This window comes from Chelmon rostratus, chromosome 16, assembly GCF_017976325.1.
Source record: "Chelmon rostratus isolate fCheRos1 chromosome 16, fCheRos1.pri, whole genome shotgun sequence".
NCBI lineage: Eukaryota > Metazoa > Chordata > Actinopteri > Chaetodontiformes > Chaetodontidae > Chelmon > Chelmon rostratus.
This window is the reverse complement of record NC_055673.1, coordinates 11561620-11578399: the sequence shown is the minus strand read 5'-3', so window position 1 is coordinate 11578399 and position 16780 is coordinate 11561620. Positions and strand designations below refer to the sequence as shown.

The window sequence follows — 16780 nt, the reverse complement described above, 5'->3', positions numbered from 1 at the left end:
TTCCAAACATGCTTCCATTGCAGGTGATGGGGGAAAAAAAGTGCACAGTCGTCCCTTTGTACAAAAATACAAAAGTTTAAGAAGCTCATGAGGCTTCAACTGTCAGTCAAATTAGCCGAGTGTTAATTTTATTAGGAAAATTCCCTCTGTGTTACTGCAGCTTAGCAAAAGAAACACCATCCAAGTAGAGAAGGTTGTGCTACAAAAAAAAAGTACAACATTGGTAGATTTGATTCATCTAACTCGACTGCTGAAGCCCCCATTTGAACTTTGTGAATACATTTGTCTGCCATCACTTCAACTGGAGGCACATTGGGAGGTTTTCTGTAATACTGTATTAGATCAGGCCTCTGTCACTGTGGCCTTTTCAAATTAGTCTAAAGTGATAAACTAACCCACACTCTTGTTGAATTTCTCACAATTCATAGACAGCCAACCTGTGATGGAGGTTTACAAGTAGTTTCTCAGCAGATCCAAGTGGTCTATGCAGGCAGCTTCCTGCAGCCAGCTTGTGTGGCACTTCATTCATTTTGCATAGGTTTCAAATGTGTTAATCATAGGTGTCAACCCCCCTAAAATACAAATGAATACAGTTCAGAGCCTCTTTGAGCAGATCTACATTCTTTCAGAGAAGTAACGCACCAACTGGCTGGCCTGCTTTATATTCCAGATGTAGTAAACCAGCTAAAGGACTTGAATACTTGACTTTTTATACGTACAAGTGAAGTCACAATGCTGCTTATCACAAGGTTTTAGTACTCAAAGAACCAACCACTGATTTACTAGCTGCAGTCATTCGTTGGGTAGGAAGGCTTTTGTGCAGAAACTCATGAACACTCACTCTACCGCTTAGTTTATATAAAATACAGATGAGGAACCAAGCAGTTTAATTTAAAATTACTGTTGAGAAATGTACATTCAAAAATCCATCTGCTGATCACATGATGGGGAAACAGGCATAGAGAGCGATGCCACACTGGTTGTGTCTGTTTCGAGCCATCTTGATGTAGCCCTCATCTCCGTAGTTTGTGCCCCAACTGTAATTGAATATCAAGATCATAAAAAAAAACTCACCAATAAACATATTCCCATCATCTAAAATTCACAGCAAGTATTTCACCTGTTTTTGACCAGCCAGTAGTCGTGTCCCCTCTCTGTGCCGTAGCCCACAGCCAGCACTCCATGGTTCACGTTGTGGGTGCATGTATGGTCCCTGTACACACCTGCGGAGCCACAAAAACAGGTGTAGAAAGCAAAATGAAGTTGAAACCAGATATTCACACAGAACAATTAAACTTCTTTATGAAGTATGAAGCCGCCACTACTCACCGTGACGGTAAAAGACAAACTTGGGCCTGGAGGCGTCGATCGCTACCGATATGGGGCCGACGTCAGATAGAGCTTCCTTCAGAGCAATTTCATCCCCCTCTGGTAAGAATGTATAACCTGAGCAGTTAGCAGCCCGATACTTTGGGTTGTACTTGCATTGACCACGCTGAAAAGAGGCATGTGTTACTGATGTTTTGTCAGGAGTTAATCAATGTTTAACTACAGACATGAAATCCTTTTAACACAGCAATGGCCCACTGTCTCCGGAGCTCACCTTGGCGACGTAAGGGTAGGCTGCATCAGAGTCTATGCCTTGGTTTTTAATGACGTATCGGAAGGCGTTTGTCATGAAGCCACCATTGCACCCACGGTTTCCGTATTTTTGAGAACAGTCCACCAGGTTCTGAGAACTGAGGGAAATCAGGATACCTGTAGACTTCTTCAGCTGCCCCTCCAGAGCTCCAACAGCACTGAAGGCCCAACAAGAGCCACAAGAACCCTAGAAGGTGGAAGAGCTGCGCATCAATTAAAAGTAGAGTGGAATCACAGCCACAAAGACAACTCGTTCTGATGTTAATGTGCAACCTTACTTTGGGTTCTGGGACCTCACCTGCATTTTGACCTCAGTTACCAGACCTTTTTCCCTCCAGTCCAGCTCTGACGGTAGAGAGATGTTGATCCTGATAAAGCTGGAAGGACCCCTCTCCAGGTCAGAAGGCACAACAGTGCCCATCAGTGTGCCAGTTATCTCCTCAGTGGTCTACAAAATGAAAACAACATGACCATTTGACTGATGACTTTGAGATACGTGCTGATTTAATGGAAGAAAAGGTGACTGGTTGACTCACCAGGTCTCCCAGGTGGTTCATTGCCAGCTCATAGGTATGTAAGCCCAGGGAGGCTTCCAGATTGTGGAGATTAATCATTTGCAGGTTTTCTTCCCATATCCGCCTGCGACCTAACTCCTCAATCTAGAAACACAGCATTAACTTTAACCACATGTGATGCACAACAGTTAATGCATACCAGCTAATTATTTATTGCAGACCTCACACATTCACACACTGTTAAGATGCTCAAAGCAACCTACAACAGTTGTTAAAAGTGACTGGGTTGATGAGACTGACGACCTCAGTTTTACCTGGTGTGAATAGACTTTATTATGAAGCTTCTTCCATAGCTCCCAGTGTCGGTCCAGCTCTGAATCGATGACGGCCGCTGCAAGTCCACACACAACGGTGAGAAGCAGGCTCCGAAACATTTCTGGATCTAAGAAAAGAGGCTGTCATTACACGGCGTCTGTGGAAACACATGTTTTATAAGTGTCCACCACTAACTGGCACATGCTTCGATTGGACAGCTGCAGAAGCTCTCAGTCAGACACTACCAGCTGACAACCATTAACATTTAGAAGCAGTGGAAGCAAAACCTGGCTAAAGCTGTGTATCAGGAACGTGTATGTTAAAGATATTTGTTGAAGCATGAAAATCAGTGAAGGCTTATTGTGAGCAGTCTTCATGCTGAAAGTTTAAAAGCAGCTATATGTTAGAAATTCTACATGGTGGAGGATAAACTACCTGATGACCCACTGTGTTTGAAAACAAAGCCAACAGTGAACTGTAGTTCCTCACCTGATGGCCGAGATGCTACGATATGACCAGCCTGAGAAGATCGCCAGGAGAAAATCCAGGCTGAATCTGACAGAGTCTTTATCACCAAACTCACTGCACACCTGCAGATAATTAAAACCTGCGATAATTGATGGTTTGGCAATTTGAGGGCTGCAGAAACACAACACTGACATGTCTGACTTCCACATCCTGCTGGTATGGAGCAACCATATCGTTCATTTGGAGTCATGTTTCTGGCCGCCAGATGAATGTAAGTCCAATATTCTCTCTCCTTCAGCTGTTTTTGGTTTCTACCTACTCCTGGGGGAAATATGTGGCTCTTTAGCTGCTAAATGCTCCACTGTGGTCACAAGCTGGTTGCTAACTGTGTCTGTCTAATGTTTGGTGCAGGTCTTTTATAGAGGGCCTTCAGAAGGACTTCAGTGGACAAGAGGGCCTTTCTTTACTGAAAACAGCTGCCTGCTGCTGCTGTGAGAGTGAACCAAAACAGTAAAGTTGCAACGAGACAGCGAAACAATAAGCTGAAACACACTGTGAAGCTTCATAAAGCCTGGATCCGACTGTCTCAGAGGGTTCCATAGAAAAGCTAAGGGAAGCGGCCTTGCGCTGTACTTTCACAGAGGATTCACCAGACCTACGCTCGCAAAACCAACCTCATCCTTAAAGTCTTTTCTTTTGCCACTTGAAAAATACTTCTTTTTTAAGCATAAAGGTCACCCAAAACTCTCAAAATACATCAACTCAATAGAATTACACACTTGTTGAAGAAAACATGATGTCTGAGGAAGAATAGGTGATACATCACTTCATGAGCTCAACACTGCAACTTTTGCAGTGATGGACTCAGGCTGTCAGAGGGACAGAAAGTTATGGTACATTTATGGTGAAACGATTCTGAAGTTGTCTCTTGCAGGTAGGACAGCCTACTGTGTCTGGCACTGCATTGTGTCTTCTCTGTTTTAAGGGCACCTTTTAGTGCACAGCATCACATTTTCTTTACTGGAATGACATCATAGAGCAGTGCTCGTCAACTGACGACCACCAACCACATTTGGCCAGCCAAAGCTTCCCATCTGGCCCGCAGAATACTAACGATTTCTGAGCATGTTACCCATCAGTGGAAGAGGCCCAGCCCGCTTTGAGGGTGATCATTAATAATCTTGCCAACATCTGGAAACGGGCCAAAACGTCATACAGAATCGTATTATTCTCCAACTCCATCCTATTTACTCTGTGGCCCCACCATCAAACCACCAGGCTCCCACGCTGCCATTCCCTATTTTCATTGGCCAGTTGTGTTGATTCTTAAGCTGAATATTTTAGTTTTTTGTTGAGATAAGGACTCATTCATTGGCAGTTGAACTGTGGGTTTTGTATTGAGCACTGATGGCTTTCTTGGCCGAGGTCTGAGAGCATTTAGTCTTTATTTGAAAGTCTGGCGCCCACAGTGTCTGCTGAGAAACATTCTGGCTCTTGGACAAATGTGGCTGTGGACCCCTGACCCAGAGGGCACTCTATCACATTTTCTTGAATGTTGGGTGAGTGTAGAGGATATTTTATCATGTTTTATCACCACAGTAGATTTTGTGGTGTTTTTATAATACATGAGACCTCAAGTGAACCTTTTTTAAATTGACCACCAAGACCAAAAGGAATCCAGTTAAGGAAAAGTTTCTTATAATCAACAATCATTTTTTAAATAACTATGAAATAACTTTATTTCATAATAAAATACCTCAACTGCAGCAATACTACAACTAATAACCAAAATGATAACATTTCATTCCCATGTCTTCATGGATCAGAGGTATTTCTTTCTTCCATCAAAAGCTGAGCCAACATTTAAATAGTAAGATTTAAATAAACATGTCAAATATATATAAAATACAGTGTGGAAGCTTCCTGATATATAAAAGACATATTTAAAGGTACAGAGCAAGCAATCTTTTTTCAATCAGCGAATGAGAGATGAGAGCTCATCGTATTAAGTGAAATTCAGACATTTGTATTCTTTCAAGAAATGAAAGCAGTGAGAAGGGCTGCTGAAGCAGATGTAATTTTGGGAAATTAACTTTTAAAGCACTGTTGTGAGGACAGTATCTTTGACTTACAGGACAACATCTGCCGTTTTGTTACTAAAGTGGAAACAACAAACATCTGGTCTCTGATGTTAAATAAATAAATGAAATAACGCAAATAATAACTTCTCCCACGATGAATCAGGGGATGGGTCCTGTTTTCACAGCGAAGGATAGACTGCAAAGCTGGCGATGCCGCAGAGATTCTTCTTGTTTCTGGCCATTCGAATGAAGCCTTCTTCTCCCCACGCAGTTCCCCAACTGGAATCACAGAAACACTCTGTTTAAACATGTATGTTAAGTCATATATAAGTGAAAAATTTGCTGCTAGAGGAGACAAATTCACCTGTTTTTCACGAGCCAGAAGTCTTGTTCTCCTTCTGTACCGTAGCCCACAACCAGAACGGCGTGATTGGTGATCTTTGGGTTGCAGCTGGGTACGTTGTATAAACCTGAAAGGTGCAGATAGGTTGGGTGGATGGTTGAGACAATACATGCATGTTAGTATAACATAGAACAGAATGTGAGACACGCTGTACAAGTAATGTTACCCTCTAAATCTCCACAGAAATGATATGAAACAGCTTTCATTCACGACAACTGAAGCCTTTAGTTTTCTCAGGTGTGGCTCAAACCAGGAGCAGGTTTCACAGCTACAGTATTAACCCGTCACTCATCAGCTGACCCGTCTTTGCATCAAGCCTCACACTCAGGCGCCTGCAGCCTCACCTCCTTTGTAGAGGTGAAAGGATGGCAGCATGGCGTTCACGGCCACAGCGACCGGTCCCACTGACGCCACCACAGCCTGCAGAGTCTTCTCATCTCCTCGTGGGAGGATATGGAAATCAGAGCAGTAGCCGGCCTTTCCCTTGACAGAATAGCGACATTTCCTGTCCTACAAATAGAAATGAGATGTACAAAATTAATTATGGATCACTATTTAATGAAACTGGTAAATATTCTGCATGTTTTATGATTTTTTTTTGTCTTGAAATACATTTTATGGAAGTTATGTATCATGATAGTTATAAAGTTGGATACATACTAAAATCACATTATTATATATATTGAGCAAGTCAAACAGCAAACAGAAGAAACAAAAAGCAACAGACAAACAACAAACAAATAAACAAAGAAGAAAGAAATAACAAGAAAGAAAGAATAAAAAACAAGACACAAACAAGCATGACACGGAGAACTGTTTTCATTTCTGGAGACAACAAAAACCAAGAAACAAAGAGGAAACAACAGACAAACAAGAAACCACAAACGAACAAAGAAGAAAGAAAAAACAAGCAAGAAACAGAGAATCATGAAGGAAGAAACAAGAAACTGACAAACAAACAAACACAATGTTAGCAGTTGCACATTATATGTAGGGCCCCTCTTGATATGATGACCCCAACAGTCTTGATCCTGCCTTCACTCGTGCTCAGGACGAGCTGACCTGGTGTTCGTAGGGGTAGAAGCTCTCTGAGTCCACGCCTCCGTTGTGGATGATGTAGCTGTAGGATTTGGAGATGAATCCTCCTCTGCAGCCGTGGTGTCCATCCTTGGTGCTGCAGTCCACCAGGTTCTGTGGGCTCAGGGGGACAAGGACGCCTGTTCGCTTCTTCATCTGGCCCTCAAGAGCTCCCAAAGAGCTGAAGGCCCAGCAGGACCCACACGGCCCCTTAAAGTATAGACAGTATCTTTATTCTCACTCGTTATTCATTAGATTGTCCTCATTTCTTAAGTTGAAAATATCGGAAATCATCGCTTGCCTGGTTCTGAACTGGACTGACCAGTCCGCTCTTCCTCCAGTCCACGCTCTGAGGTGTCCCGAAGCCACTCGCTTCCTTAAAAGTGCCATTTCTGACAGGAATAGACTCCTCCAGCTTCAGGCCGTTCAGTTTCTCATTGATTTCCTCAGCTGTCTTAACAGAAAAGACATGTGTATGTGTGTATATATATATATATATCATACATGCTATAACCTGAACCTGTGCAATGTTGCATTTTTTATTAAATACTAAACCTATGCATATATATTTTTATTTTATTTCCACTGTGACACACATAAATATATTAATCTCCTGTGCAATAGAGCAAATACTGTACTTATTCATAGCAACTATGTGCAATTTCTGCCTCAAGTGATTTTTCAATATTTCTCAATACTTTCTAAGTAATAGTAACTAATACAATATATTATTTATAGTTTGTATAAAATGTGTATAAAATCTATATATATAGTCAACTTCTTATTTTGTATTTTTTATCTTTCCATTGCCTTTGCTATTGCTATTTCTACTGATGCTGCCTGTAACAACAAATTTCCCCAGCAAGGGATTAATAAAGTTGATCTTATCTTGTCTTATCTTGTCTTATCTTATGGAATGCACATGAAAAAGATATTATAATCTCTTCACAGCAGTGCTCTTACAACTTTAAACATGTTTCACATTGCAATATTGTGTGTGTACAGCAGTTTAAAGGCTCAGTGAGACACATGTCAGCATTTCGGTGTGCTATCAAAGGGATTTACACTGAAACAGCTCAACTCTGAGACTATTTTTTGAATAACCTTGTTGGAAGAAGTTTTTATTTTGCACACTGTGTCCCTCAGTGTCACATCAGCAATCAATCTAATGATTCTAATCATCTTTAAACTTCTACAATTAGAAAGACTCTCTGTTTTGATTGTATGTATTATGGACCAGGCCCAGTGTCTCACTTCTTCCTCTTTTTTATACCAGTCTGCATATACCTTTATGTAACTTTATTAGCCTAACCAGATGTACTGCGCTTCACAATAGTCCTGACTGTGCAGAATGGACCAGCCACACTGGATTAAATTAATCAGATCGTATAAAGGAAGATTAGGGCTGCTCTGTAGGTTAGGGTTTAAATTAAGCCATAGGGGTTGCAGGTTTAAATGCAGCTTAACAGTGTTGGTGAGTGACGTCCATCTTGCACTGGCAGAGGTCAATGAGTGTGAAAGCACTTTGCACAGGTTATAATGTCAAGCATATGTCTGCACAGGTCCTGGGAGGGAGATGATCGAGTTAGACGACTTAATGTGGACTGGCGTTCACAGGCAAAATGTTTGTCATGCAGTTTGCATCCACCAGAGGTCGCTCTGATACATTTCTAGCCCAGATAGCCGAATGATCAATGTTTCTTTCCTTGATCTTTAATATTTTCAGTCTGGGATGATTATTTTTCTTCTGTTATGCTACAGAGGGGTATTAGGCCTCGTTAATGAGTTCTGAGTCATGTGATGTATGCGCTACCAACGCTTAATTCAGCATCATGTAATTAGCAGAAAATTCATAGAGCAAAATGAAGACATGCCTGGGAATATTCTCATTCATCCAGGTCATTGTAAGCTTTAGGGCATTCAATCGTTCGCAACTGGACCTCGTCAGTTTGTCTTAGAAGACATTTCGCCTCTCATCCGAGCAGGCTTCATCAGTTCATGCGCAACCAGACTAGATAGGACAGCTCTAATGAAGACAGTTCTTCACATTGTTGCTCAGGGATGGCTGCCTGTCATAGTTGATATTACAAGGTGGTGAGGAGAAAAATGTCAGTTCCTGTCTATGAGATGTTAAAGGGATAGTTTGGATTTTTATTTTATTTTTTTTTATTTTTTTTTTAAGTGGGGTAAGGTACTCATTTGTATTTCCTACAGTAGATGGCGGCAGATGCTGCCCCTCAGCAGGTGGACTGTGGTGGACGTGTAACCAAAGTTACACATTAACAACACAAACTAAACTGACCGCCATCTACTGATGATGAATGATGAATCACTCCAGCCTGAGATGTGATGCTGGAAACACAGCATTTTTTCCGAGCAGGACACTGAAAGCACACACTTTTTGATTCTTACCATGTCAGCCAGATGATTGAGTCCCATTGTGAAGCTGTGTTTTCCAGCTGAGGCCTCCTGGTTGTGTCTCAACACCAGCTGCATGTTCTTCTCCCACACCGCTCTCCTGAAATCGACCTCAGTCTGAAACGCAGACACTGACTGAATGATCTGATGGCCCGTCTTTATGTACATGTATACTGTATGCATGATGACAGAGAGAGAGAAATGAAGGTCGTCACATACCTGATTATCATAAACCTTGTGATGTTTGATTTTCCACTCCTCCCACTCTTTAATTAAGACGGACAAAGTGTCGCCGAGGGCCAGAAAGGTCAAAAGCAACTTGATGCACATCCTGCGAAAGAAAAAAACAAAACTAGTCTCGTTATATGAGCATAATGAGCATGTGATAATAAACTGAGTAACTTTGGACAAAACAAGCATTTTGTTTAGATACCAAAGGTACAGTCTCAGCCTTCTGCGCACTGTCACATATACGAGTTTGGTGTTCTCTTTCCAGTTGTAGAACGGAAACTTTCCCCAGGTTGTCCTTTCATACCCAATCACGATACTATCACCTGTTACCAATCAACCTGTTTACCTGTGGAATGTTCCAAACAGGTGCTTTTGGAGCGATCCACTACTTTCCCAGTCTTTTGTTGCTCCTGTCCCAACTTGTTTGAAACGTGTTGCCAGCATCAAATTCAGAATAAGCAGATACTTTCTAAAATCAATGAAGTTGATGAGGTCAGACATCAAATAAATTGTCTCTGTCTATGTTCTGTTTTCAATTAAAAGTATGTCAAAAAGGATTAGCAAATGATCACATTGTGTACTATTTGTGCTTTACAATGCATCCCAGCTATTTTGGAATCAGGGTTGTACAGACTGTTAGTGCTGCGCAGTCCTCACATAGTCTAGTCCAAACAGTTGAGATTAAACACATTCACGCCAGTACACAACTATAGAGAGCAAAGTCATGCCTGTAAACCCTTAAAGAAGAATTTGAGAGCTGTCAGTTCAAACCTGTTTCACTGTAACCCCTCAGCTTCCTTCTCAGCTCATTTTTTTACTTTCACATAGCCTGTTCTACACCACACAGCCATTCGCAATGACAAGCAGTTGCTCTTGACTCAGAAAATCAGCCATACAGTCGGTAATGTACTGTAGAGAAGAAGAAATACGTTTACGTTTACCTTGTTGGTCAGTAATCAGCAGGGTTAATTTTGTCCCGGTAAGAAAGTATGCATTTGTAACAGACCAGACAACCTTCACACTTAAAAGAGGAAGTGTAGTTTCCTCTTACACATACTGTCGTTTTTAGTTCTTCAGTGCGTCCGCTGCCCTGTCATGTGAACCTAATTTACGACCAGCTGCGGTGACTCAGAATGCCCTTCCAGTACCAGAGGTGGAAGTCACAAGAGTTAAATGATAGAAACTCACGTAAATGAAACTGCTTGTGGAAGAAAATACATGTGCTAAAGAGAGCTGTGGATAGTTTGAACTTTGTGAGGAAACTACAAATCACACCATCAAGGCTCTATTCAGACAGTTTGAAACATTTTTTTTAGTGGATGCGAGGTTGGCAGTGGTTTTAAAGATCTGGTTTTCTCTTAGCTAACGTGTTGCTGTATTGTTTGGATCCTTCTGAATTCTTGCTCAGAAGTTCTTGTTTCTGGCTGTGAGGTTGTGGTGTGAAAGGATTTCTTCTTCAGTTTACTTCTTCAGCGTGAACCTCCTCCCCCGTGCCTCATGTTTGCAGCTGTTTCTATGCGTGCATATGTTAACACGTACTGGGAAACAAACAAACAGCGACAAAAATGCAACAGGTAATGCATTTTAGCAACATCAGAAAATAATCATTGTATTGTATTGTATTGTGTATTTATTCATTTCAGTTCACTTTTGTGTGCAAATTGCTGCATTCTGTTACATTTGTTGATGATTATACTATTATTGCCTGCCTACTGCATGTGTTGGACTATTTCTTGGCCCAGAGCAGTGTTTTGTCATCACTTTGAGGCTGCCCTGCGACCAGCAGAGACTTCAGGACATTACTACACCCTGCCAAGAAATAGTCTGGCACGCAACCTCCCTTAAAACTACAACATGTTGTTTTTATACTTTGAATTTTGTACAGCTAAAAGGAGATCTGATGTGTTAATCAGCAAGCTTTGGAGGGTCTGGTAGACTAACTGTATTACCTGACAGACCAAGGCTAGTTATTCCACACTGTTTTTTATCTTTATGCTAAGCTAACTGGCTCCTGGTTGCAGCTTCATAGTGTGGTATCAACCTTCTGACGTAACACTCTGCAAGAAAGCAAATAAGTGCATTTCCCGAGATGCAGAACTCTCATGTTACATTGCTGATCATGTAATTGCAGTTTTGGTTAAAATCTGTAATATAACTCACCCCCCACCTCTCCCTCCCCTCTGTTCCTGTACTCTATCTGATAACAGCAAAAAATGTCCCAAAATACTTAAAAAGAGAGAATTACCCAGAAACCTCACAGCAGTCGATGCTACAGGGAGCAGCAGTGACTGAACAATGTGATGCTGAAAAGACAGGAGGATATTATGCAATTTGGATCTGGCCGAGGCTGTGATTGGCCCTCATTGCTGATTTTTCTCTCCCTGAATCCGGGGTTGGACCGAGATTCGCTGATGAACGCAGGTTCCCTGAGGTACCAGATGGCAAGATCCTGACTCAGCACCGGCTCTTCTTCTGTGGTGATCACGCACCTTTTATGTCAACACACCTCATGATCCTGCAGCCGAGCAGAGAGGCAGGCAGGTATTCTCAAGTACCTGATGGGTTAGATTTTTTTTTCCTAACTCACATTGAATCTGGAGTGAGCGTCTGCTAATTACACAAGTTGTTTGAAAAATCTCATTAACGAGTGAAGCAGTTTGGGCATAGCGAGCGGCTAAATCACAGATGCATACAGTAAATGCACAAATTAACTCACAGCCAAAGTCAATTATTCAAGTTTTTAGCAGACGTGGGATGAGATGAGATATCGTTCAATCACAGAGGGGAACAGAAAACAAAGTCATCACATTCTTCTTGTCGGAGAGTCAGCAAATGTGATGTTGCTGCCCACCTCTTACTGTTGAAACTTGACAAAGATGAATTGTAATACTAAATTTGAATTGAATTATCTGAAGTCTTCAAAAACTACCTGTTATGAAATTCTAAGAGAATGGGATGAATGGGGCCAGTGAAAAACACCAGCATTCATATATTTACATGTCTGATCATTCATTGATACCATTATTGAAAGTATGTGAAACTACTGTAATGAAATGAAATCTATGGAAAGCTGCCCTGCAGGAGCTGTTAGAGTGAGCCTCACAGTTTGTCCAGTAATGAGCGTTTTCTAAGGTTTGTCCTGTTGTGGTGAAGTTTAAGCTGATTCAAACCATGTAAGACCCGCAGAAACTTATTCACAGACTTAACATACTTCCCAAGATAGAAGCTCCTTGTATAGATTTCTCTCTGCCTAGTCCCCAATTTCAGCTTATACCTGCAAATAACACAATCATATTAATATTATACTGTAACCTCACTGTTCCATTACATCCTTAATTACTTCATTACCTCACCCCTTTATGATGTGATATTTAGCTTTACAAGTAAATTAAATTTCAGACAATTCAGGCATTTGTTTGCACTGTACTTGCTGTAACTTCTTCTGATTAATTCAATTTCGTACTTATTGTTGTTGCAAGGTGCCATATAAATAAACTCACCTTGCCTTTATTTTCCTTGCACAGTCTTATTTTCCGCTGTTTCAGAGTTAGGCATTACTGTTTCTATAATAAGATGGTATTTTATGATCACTTACATCAACATTAATGTTACTGTTGATGTGTGACATTCTGAATACCACCCTTGATTCAGGGAATTTTCAGACATTAGTCATCAGATGTGACAGAAACATGGAAATGATTCATGGAAGGGCTTTAGTTTGTACTAAAAGAGTAGTTATGACAAAGTTTATGCAGCGCAATGCTAAAAAGTAAGATGCAAACGTCTTAGAGAATAATAGCTGATAACAGTTAATATGTCTTTCAGATGGCTCTGACAGATCAGAAAGCTGAAAGGACATTCCTTTATTTCTAAGTGTCATCGCTTCAATTCATTCCCATCTGGTGTCGCTCCTAAATCTCTGCATTTGGCTGACCTGTTGCTGCCTCCTGTCATCCAGTGCAGTGTGCTGGACCGAGTCCAGCAGCTAGTGCATATAATCCCCCAGCATGCACCGAGCACCCGCGCGTCCACAGCCAGGTTGTTGTTGCCATGAGGACAGCAAAGCAACAGGGGAACTGAGCGGCAGCAACGCGCTTCCTCCGGAGGTTGAACATTTTACGATGAGAGGATGAGGCTCTCTTGTGATGATATGTCTGTGTGTTTCTCTCACTTTGCAGGTTTCATTTGGATGTATTTTTGAGGTGGACCTCACAGACCAAAAGATTCTCTTTGAATTCTATTTGCCTGATTCAACTATTTATCCAGAGACCATTTAAAAAAACAAAAAACAAACAAAAAAAACCCATTTGCAAATGCACTCTCGTGTTTCTTTTTACTACAAAATTGCGAAAATGGAGCTATCACAATGACAAGCCCTCCACACTGAGGAGACGGTGAGTTACAATACTTGACTTTCTTTTTTTCCTCCCACAAGATAGCCAGATTTCTGGGTCTTTGATAGTACAATCCATTGTGCTTGAGCTCCTGAAGTTGCAGGCCGCAGTAAATAACTGTGATTTCACCTTTGTACACTATTTTCACTCTCAAGCATGTGCGCTCCCTGAGGAGTTCAGTAGGACTCAGCCTCCATCATTTGCTGCTCTGGGGATCTGCTGCCATTACCAGCAGTCTGACTGTACAGTGTTCCCCAGCTCCATACCCATGACTGTATCAAAAAGAAATTACCTCCTTAAAAATATGATCTTAAATGCAGCAACATATTATTTCACCCTGATTCACTTTAGCATAACTGTAAGGCTTTTTCGGTGTTTTCCACCTGTACCACCAGAAGTTAAAAAAAATCCAGTGATTTAGGAACTCATAAAAATGCGAGCGAAGCTCTAGTGAGCATGCTTACCTTTATATTTTACATTTAAAAGCACAGCTCTTCCTGCAAAAACTGTTGGAGAAATGGGTCCTAGTCTTTCTCTCACCGTCCCTCTTCTCACGCGCTCTATATTGTTGCATTCTTCACCATAACAACATGTGAGGAGAGCTGCCAGAGCTGTGGGTGGCATCACACTTGATGGTGTTTTTTTCTCTCTCCCAACACTCTCTTTCCTATTTAAATATTTCGTTTCAGCCAGTCACACATGTTTTGATGAGCTGATCCTTTAGTCAGTTTTCACCACTCTAGTTTGCTGCCTCATATTCTTGTTTTCACATTTAAATCAATGACGTCTGTTTGCATGTTAAATATGAGATGTCAGTCTAAATGTTTGCATAAAATTCTTTTAGGGGAGTTATAAGATATTGTGCGATTAGTCCTAGCAACTTGTAACGGAGCCGCCCCCCCACCACTTATAGTGTTATAAAACCATTGGACCTGGACATACTGTACTGTACACAGATATATTTTCGCTTTTGCCGCCCCCTGGTGGTTGATTTAGCAACGGTTCAAATGAAGTGAGAGCTTTTGGTGGTCACATGTACACCTTTGCACATGATTAAGCCTCATACCTCACACAGCCACTCTGCCACTGTTTAATGGGAGTAGAAAAGTATTTTGCACCTTTAATGAGGTGCTTGAAAGACAGAAAATAAGTTCAAAATTTACAAGTGGGCATATTTTACTACAAGTACAGATATCACAATACATTTGTGAATTTTAAATGGACCTATTGTCAGCCTATCGGTCTTCCTCCCTTCAAATTAAACTGCAAAGTTTCATATATCTTACATGCTGCAGTGAAAAAAACTGACCAAGACAAAAGCAACATCGCCTCACTGAAGATTTTTATTATCATCAAATAAAATAAAATAAAAAATCAGGTTGAGGTGTTTTGTCTCAAAATCAAATCTGCGCTAGCTTTGAGTAATATTTAGCCTTAAATGCCCTTAAAGATTAATTTTCCAATATGCTGTTGCTACATTTTTGTACATTCAGTTAAATAGATTCTACATGCCTTCAAAACATGCCCAAAATGTCAAAAAATTGTCCCTTAAACCAGCCTAAATAAACAAAATGTAAAATATTGAATGAATAAATGCTAAGGAATATGTGTTCCTCTGACATTATGATTTGCCCAGAGAGAGATGATGTTTACAATAATTGAGGACCAACAGATAATTGAGCAGTTAAGTCCTCCATGTGTTGTCTCACTTTGTGCAGGTTTGCATTTTCTCCCCATTTCTGCTTTCAAACAGCATTAATGCAACGACAACAGAGTGAGCTGACAACCTGTGCGTGTTTTTCATTCGATCCTGGTAGAGCTGTCAAGTTGTGATAAAACCATCCACAGGACTGGAGCCTGAAACAGCTTCAGGCTACAACTAGACACAGTTCTGTGCAGAATTAGACACATTTATATATATTCTGAATTTAAAGGCATTGCTAAGAATGTGGTGAAGGAGGCATGTGGTAGTTTTTCTTGAGAGGCCACTGAATCACAGATTTTCTGTTTTAATGGTTTTTTTCTGTATATCATTTTGTATGTTGCATGTCAATACGTTGTGATTGTGCACAGCTGCTACCTTGGCGAAATCTGTCTTGTAAAAAAGATTTTTGACTTCCAGGTAATATAAAGGGTAGAAATAGCAGCCAACCAGACTATTGGACAAACTACAATAGGTGGAGAAACGCTCTGCTGATTGAATTGCAATAGAGATTTACATTGGTTACATCAGAGCCAACCCACTTTCCTTAAATGAGTGTTGAATTAGCATGAAACCTGCCAATAAGCATGCACACTGTGTCTTTAAGTTGTTGTTTTTATGAAACTTCTTCAACTTTGGAAAAAGAATGTGCAGCTTAACAATCCAAACTCAATGGCTCACTTACTGGGTCTTGGGAGCTCTCAGCTACCTCTGATGGTGGTCAGTGAATGGAGGTGGCTATAGGTGTCTCTCGTATGTGTCAGGTGGATAACAATAAGTTGATTCTCTGTGATTTCGTGCAGTTGTGAACTGCAAGACACAGGTGAAGTGTGGACACAACCTGATTGTGAAATGAGGAGACAGGAAGGAAGCAAGCAAGAAATCTTTATTTATGCAACACTTTTAAAAGAGAAGTTACAAAATGTTTTACAGGAAGAAGAAAACGTTAGGGAGACCAAAAAAAAAAGATGAAGACAATATATACCAACAAGAAGAATTAAGTGCAGCTACAACACATAAAATAAAAGGTATAAAATCAAGAGAAAACCAGTGAAGTCAAACAAGCTCACAGCTGTTTTTTAAAGATGACTTGGCTTGTCTGAGACTTTGCAGGAGCTTGTTCCAGGATGGATGACGCAGCTGTTACCTCTGTATCTTATCATCTTGGATTATTGCAGCACTGTAAACAACATAAATATAAACCGAAATCATTGACACTCACAGTTCGACAGAGATGATTCAGCACCACCATCTGACAACATTTGGCTACATCCTCCTTCACTTTCTGTCTTATTCTTTCATCACTATTTGCAAGTCTGCAAAGACAGACAGCGCCCTCAACCAGCAGCTGGTTATGAAAATCTGCTTCCGGGTTCCTTCGACTTTTCACACTTTTATCAGCTTTCTTGTGTTTGTGTGCTACAGAAAGTCATGTTTGCCCCATTTCTAATGATGTGACATCAGTGAATATCATCACTCTCTCTCTCGGTCTTTTCGCAGGTGTCTCTGTCTGTCACATGCAGGCAGGCCACCAG

At 40.9% G+C, this 16780-nt stretch overlaps 1 protein-coding gene across 2 annotated transcripts; it reads right to left on the bottom strand.

Annotated features, from left to right (window-relative positions):
• Nucleotides 1-937: 937 nt before the first annotated feature.
• On the bottom strand, nucleotides 938-10211 carry LOC121619505 (cathepsin S-like). Of its 2 annotated transcripts, XM_041955257.1 has the most exons (8): nucleotides 10091-10211; nucleotides 9138-9249; nucleotides 8913-9035; nucleotides 6802-6954; nucleotides 6486-6710; nucleotides 5768-5933; nucleotides 5385-5490; nucleotides 4660-5299 (listed from the first exon to the last, which is right to left on the bottom strand). In XM_041955257.1, exons 2-8 carry the CDS (start codon nucleotides 9246-9248, stop codon nucleotides 5200-5202), a joined length of 984 nt encoding a protein of 327 aa, XP_041811191.1. In that variant the 5' UTR covers nucleotide 9249; nucleotides 10091-10211; the 3' UTR covers nucleotides 4660-5199. The 2 variants fall into 2 exon arrangements, with proteins under 2 accessions (XP_041811192.1, XP_041811191.1); XM_041955258.1 differs by lacking the exons at nucleotides 4660-5299; nucleotides 5385-5490; nucleotides 5768-5933; ... (3 more) ...; nucleotides 9138-9249; nucleotides 10091-10211 and adding exons at nucleotides 938-1037; nucleotides 1121-1223; nucleotides 1330-1495; ... (2 more) ...; nucleotides 2178-2300; nucleotides 2471-2590.
• Nucleotides 10212-16780: the final 6569 nt, after the last annotated feature.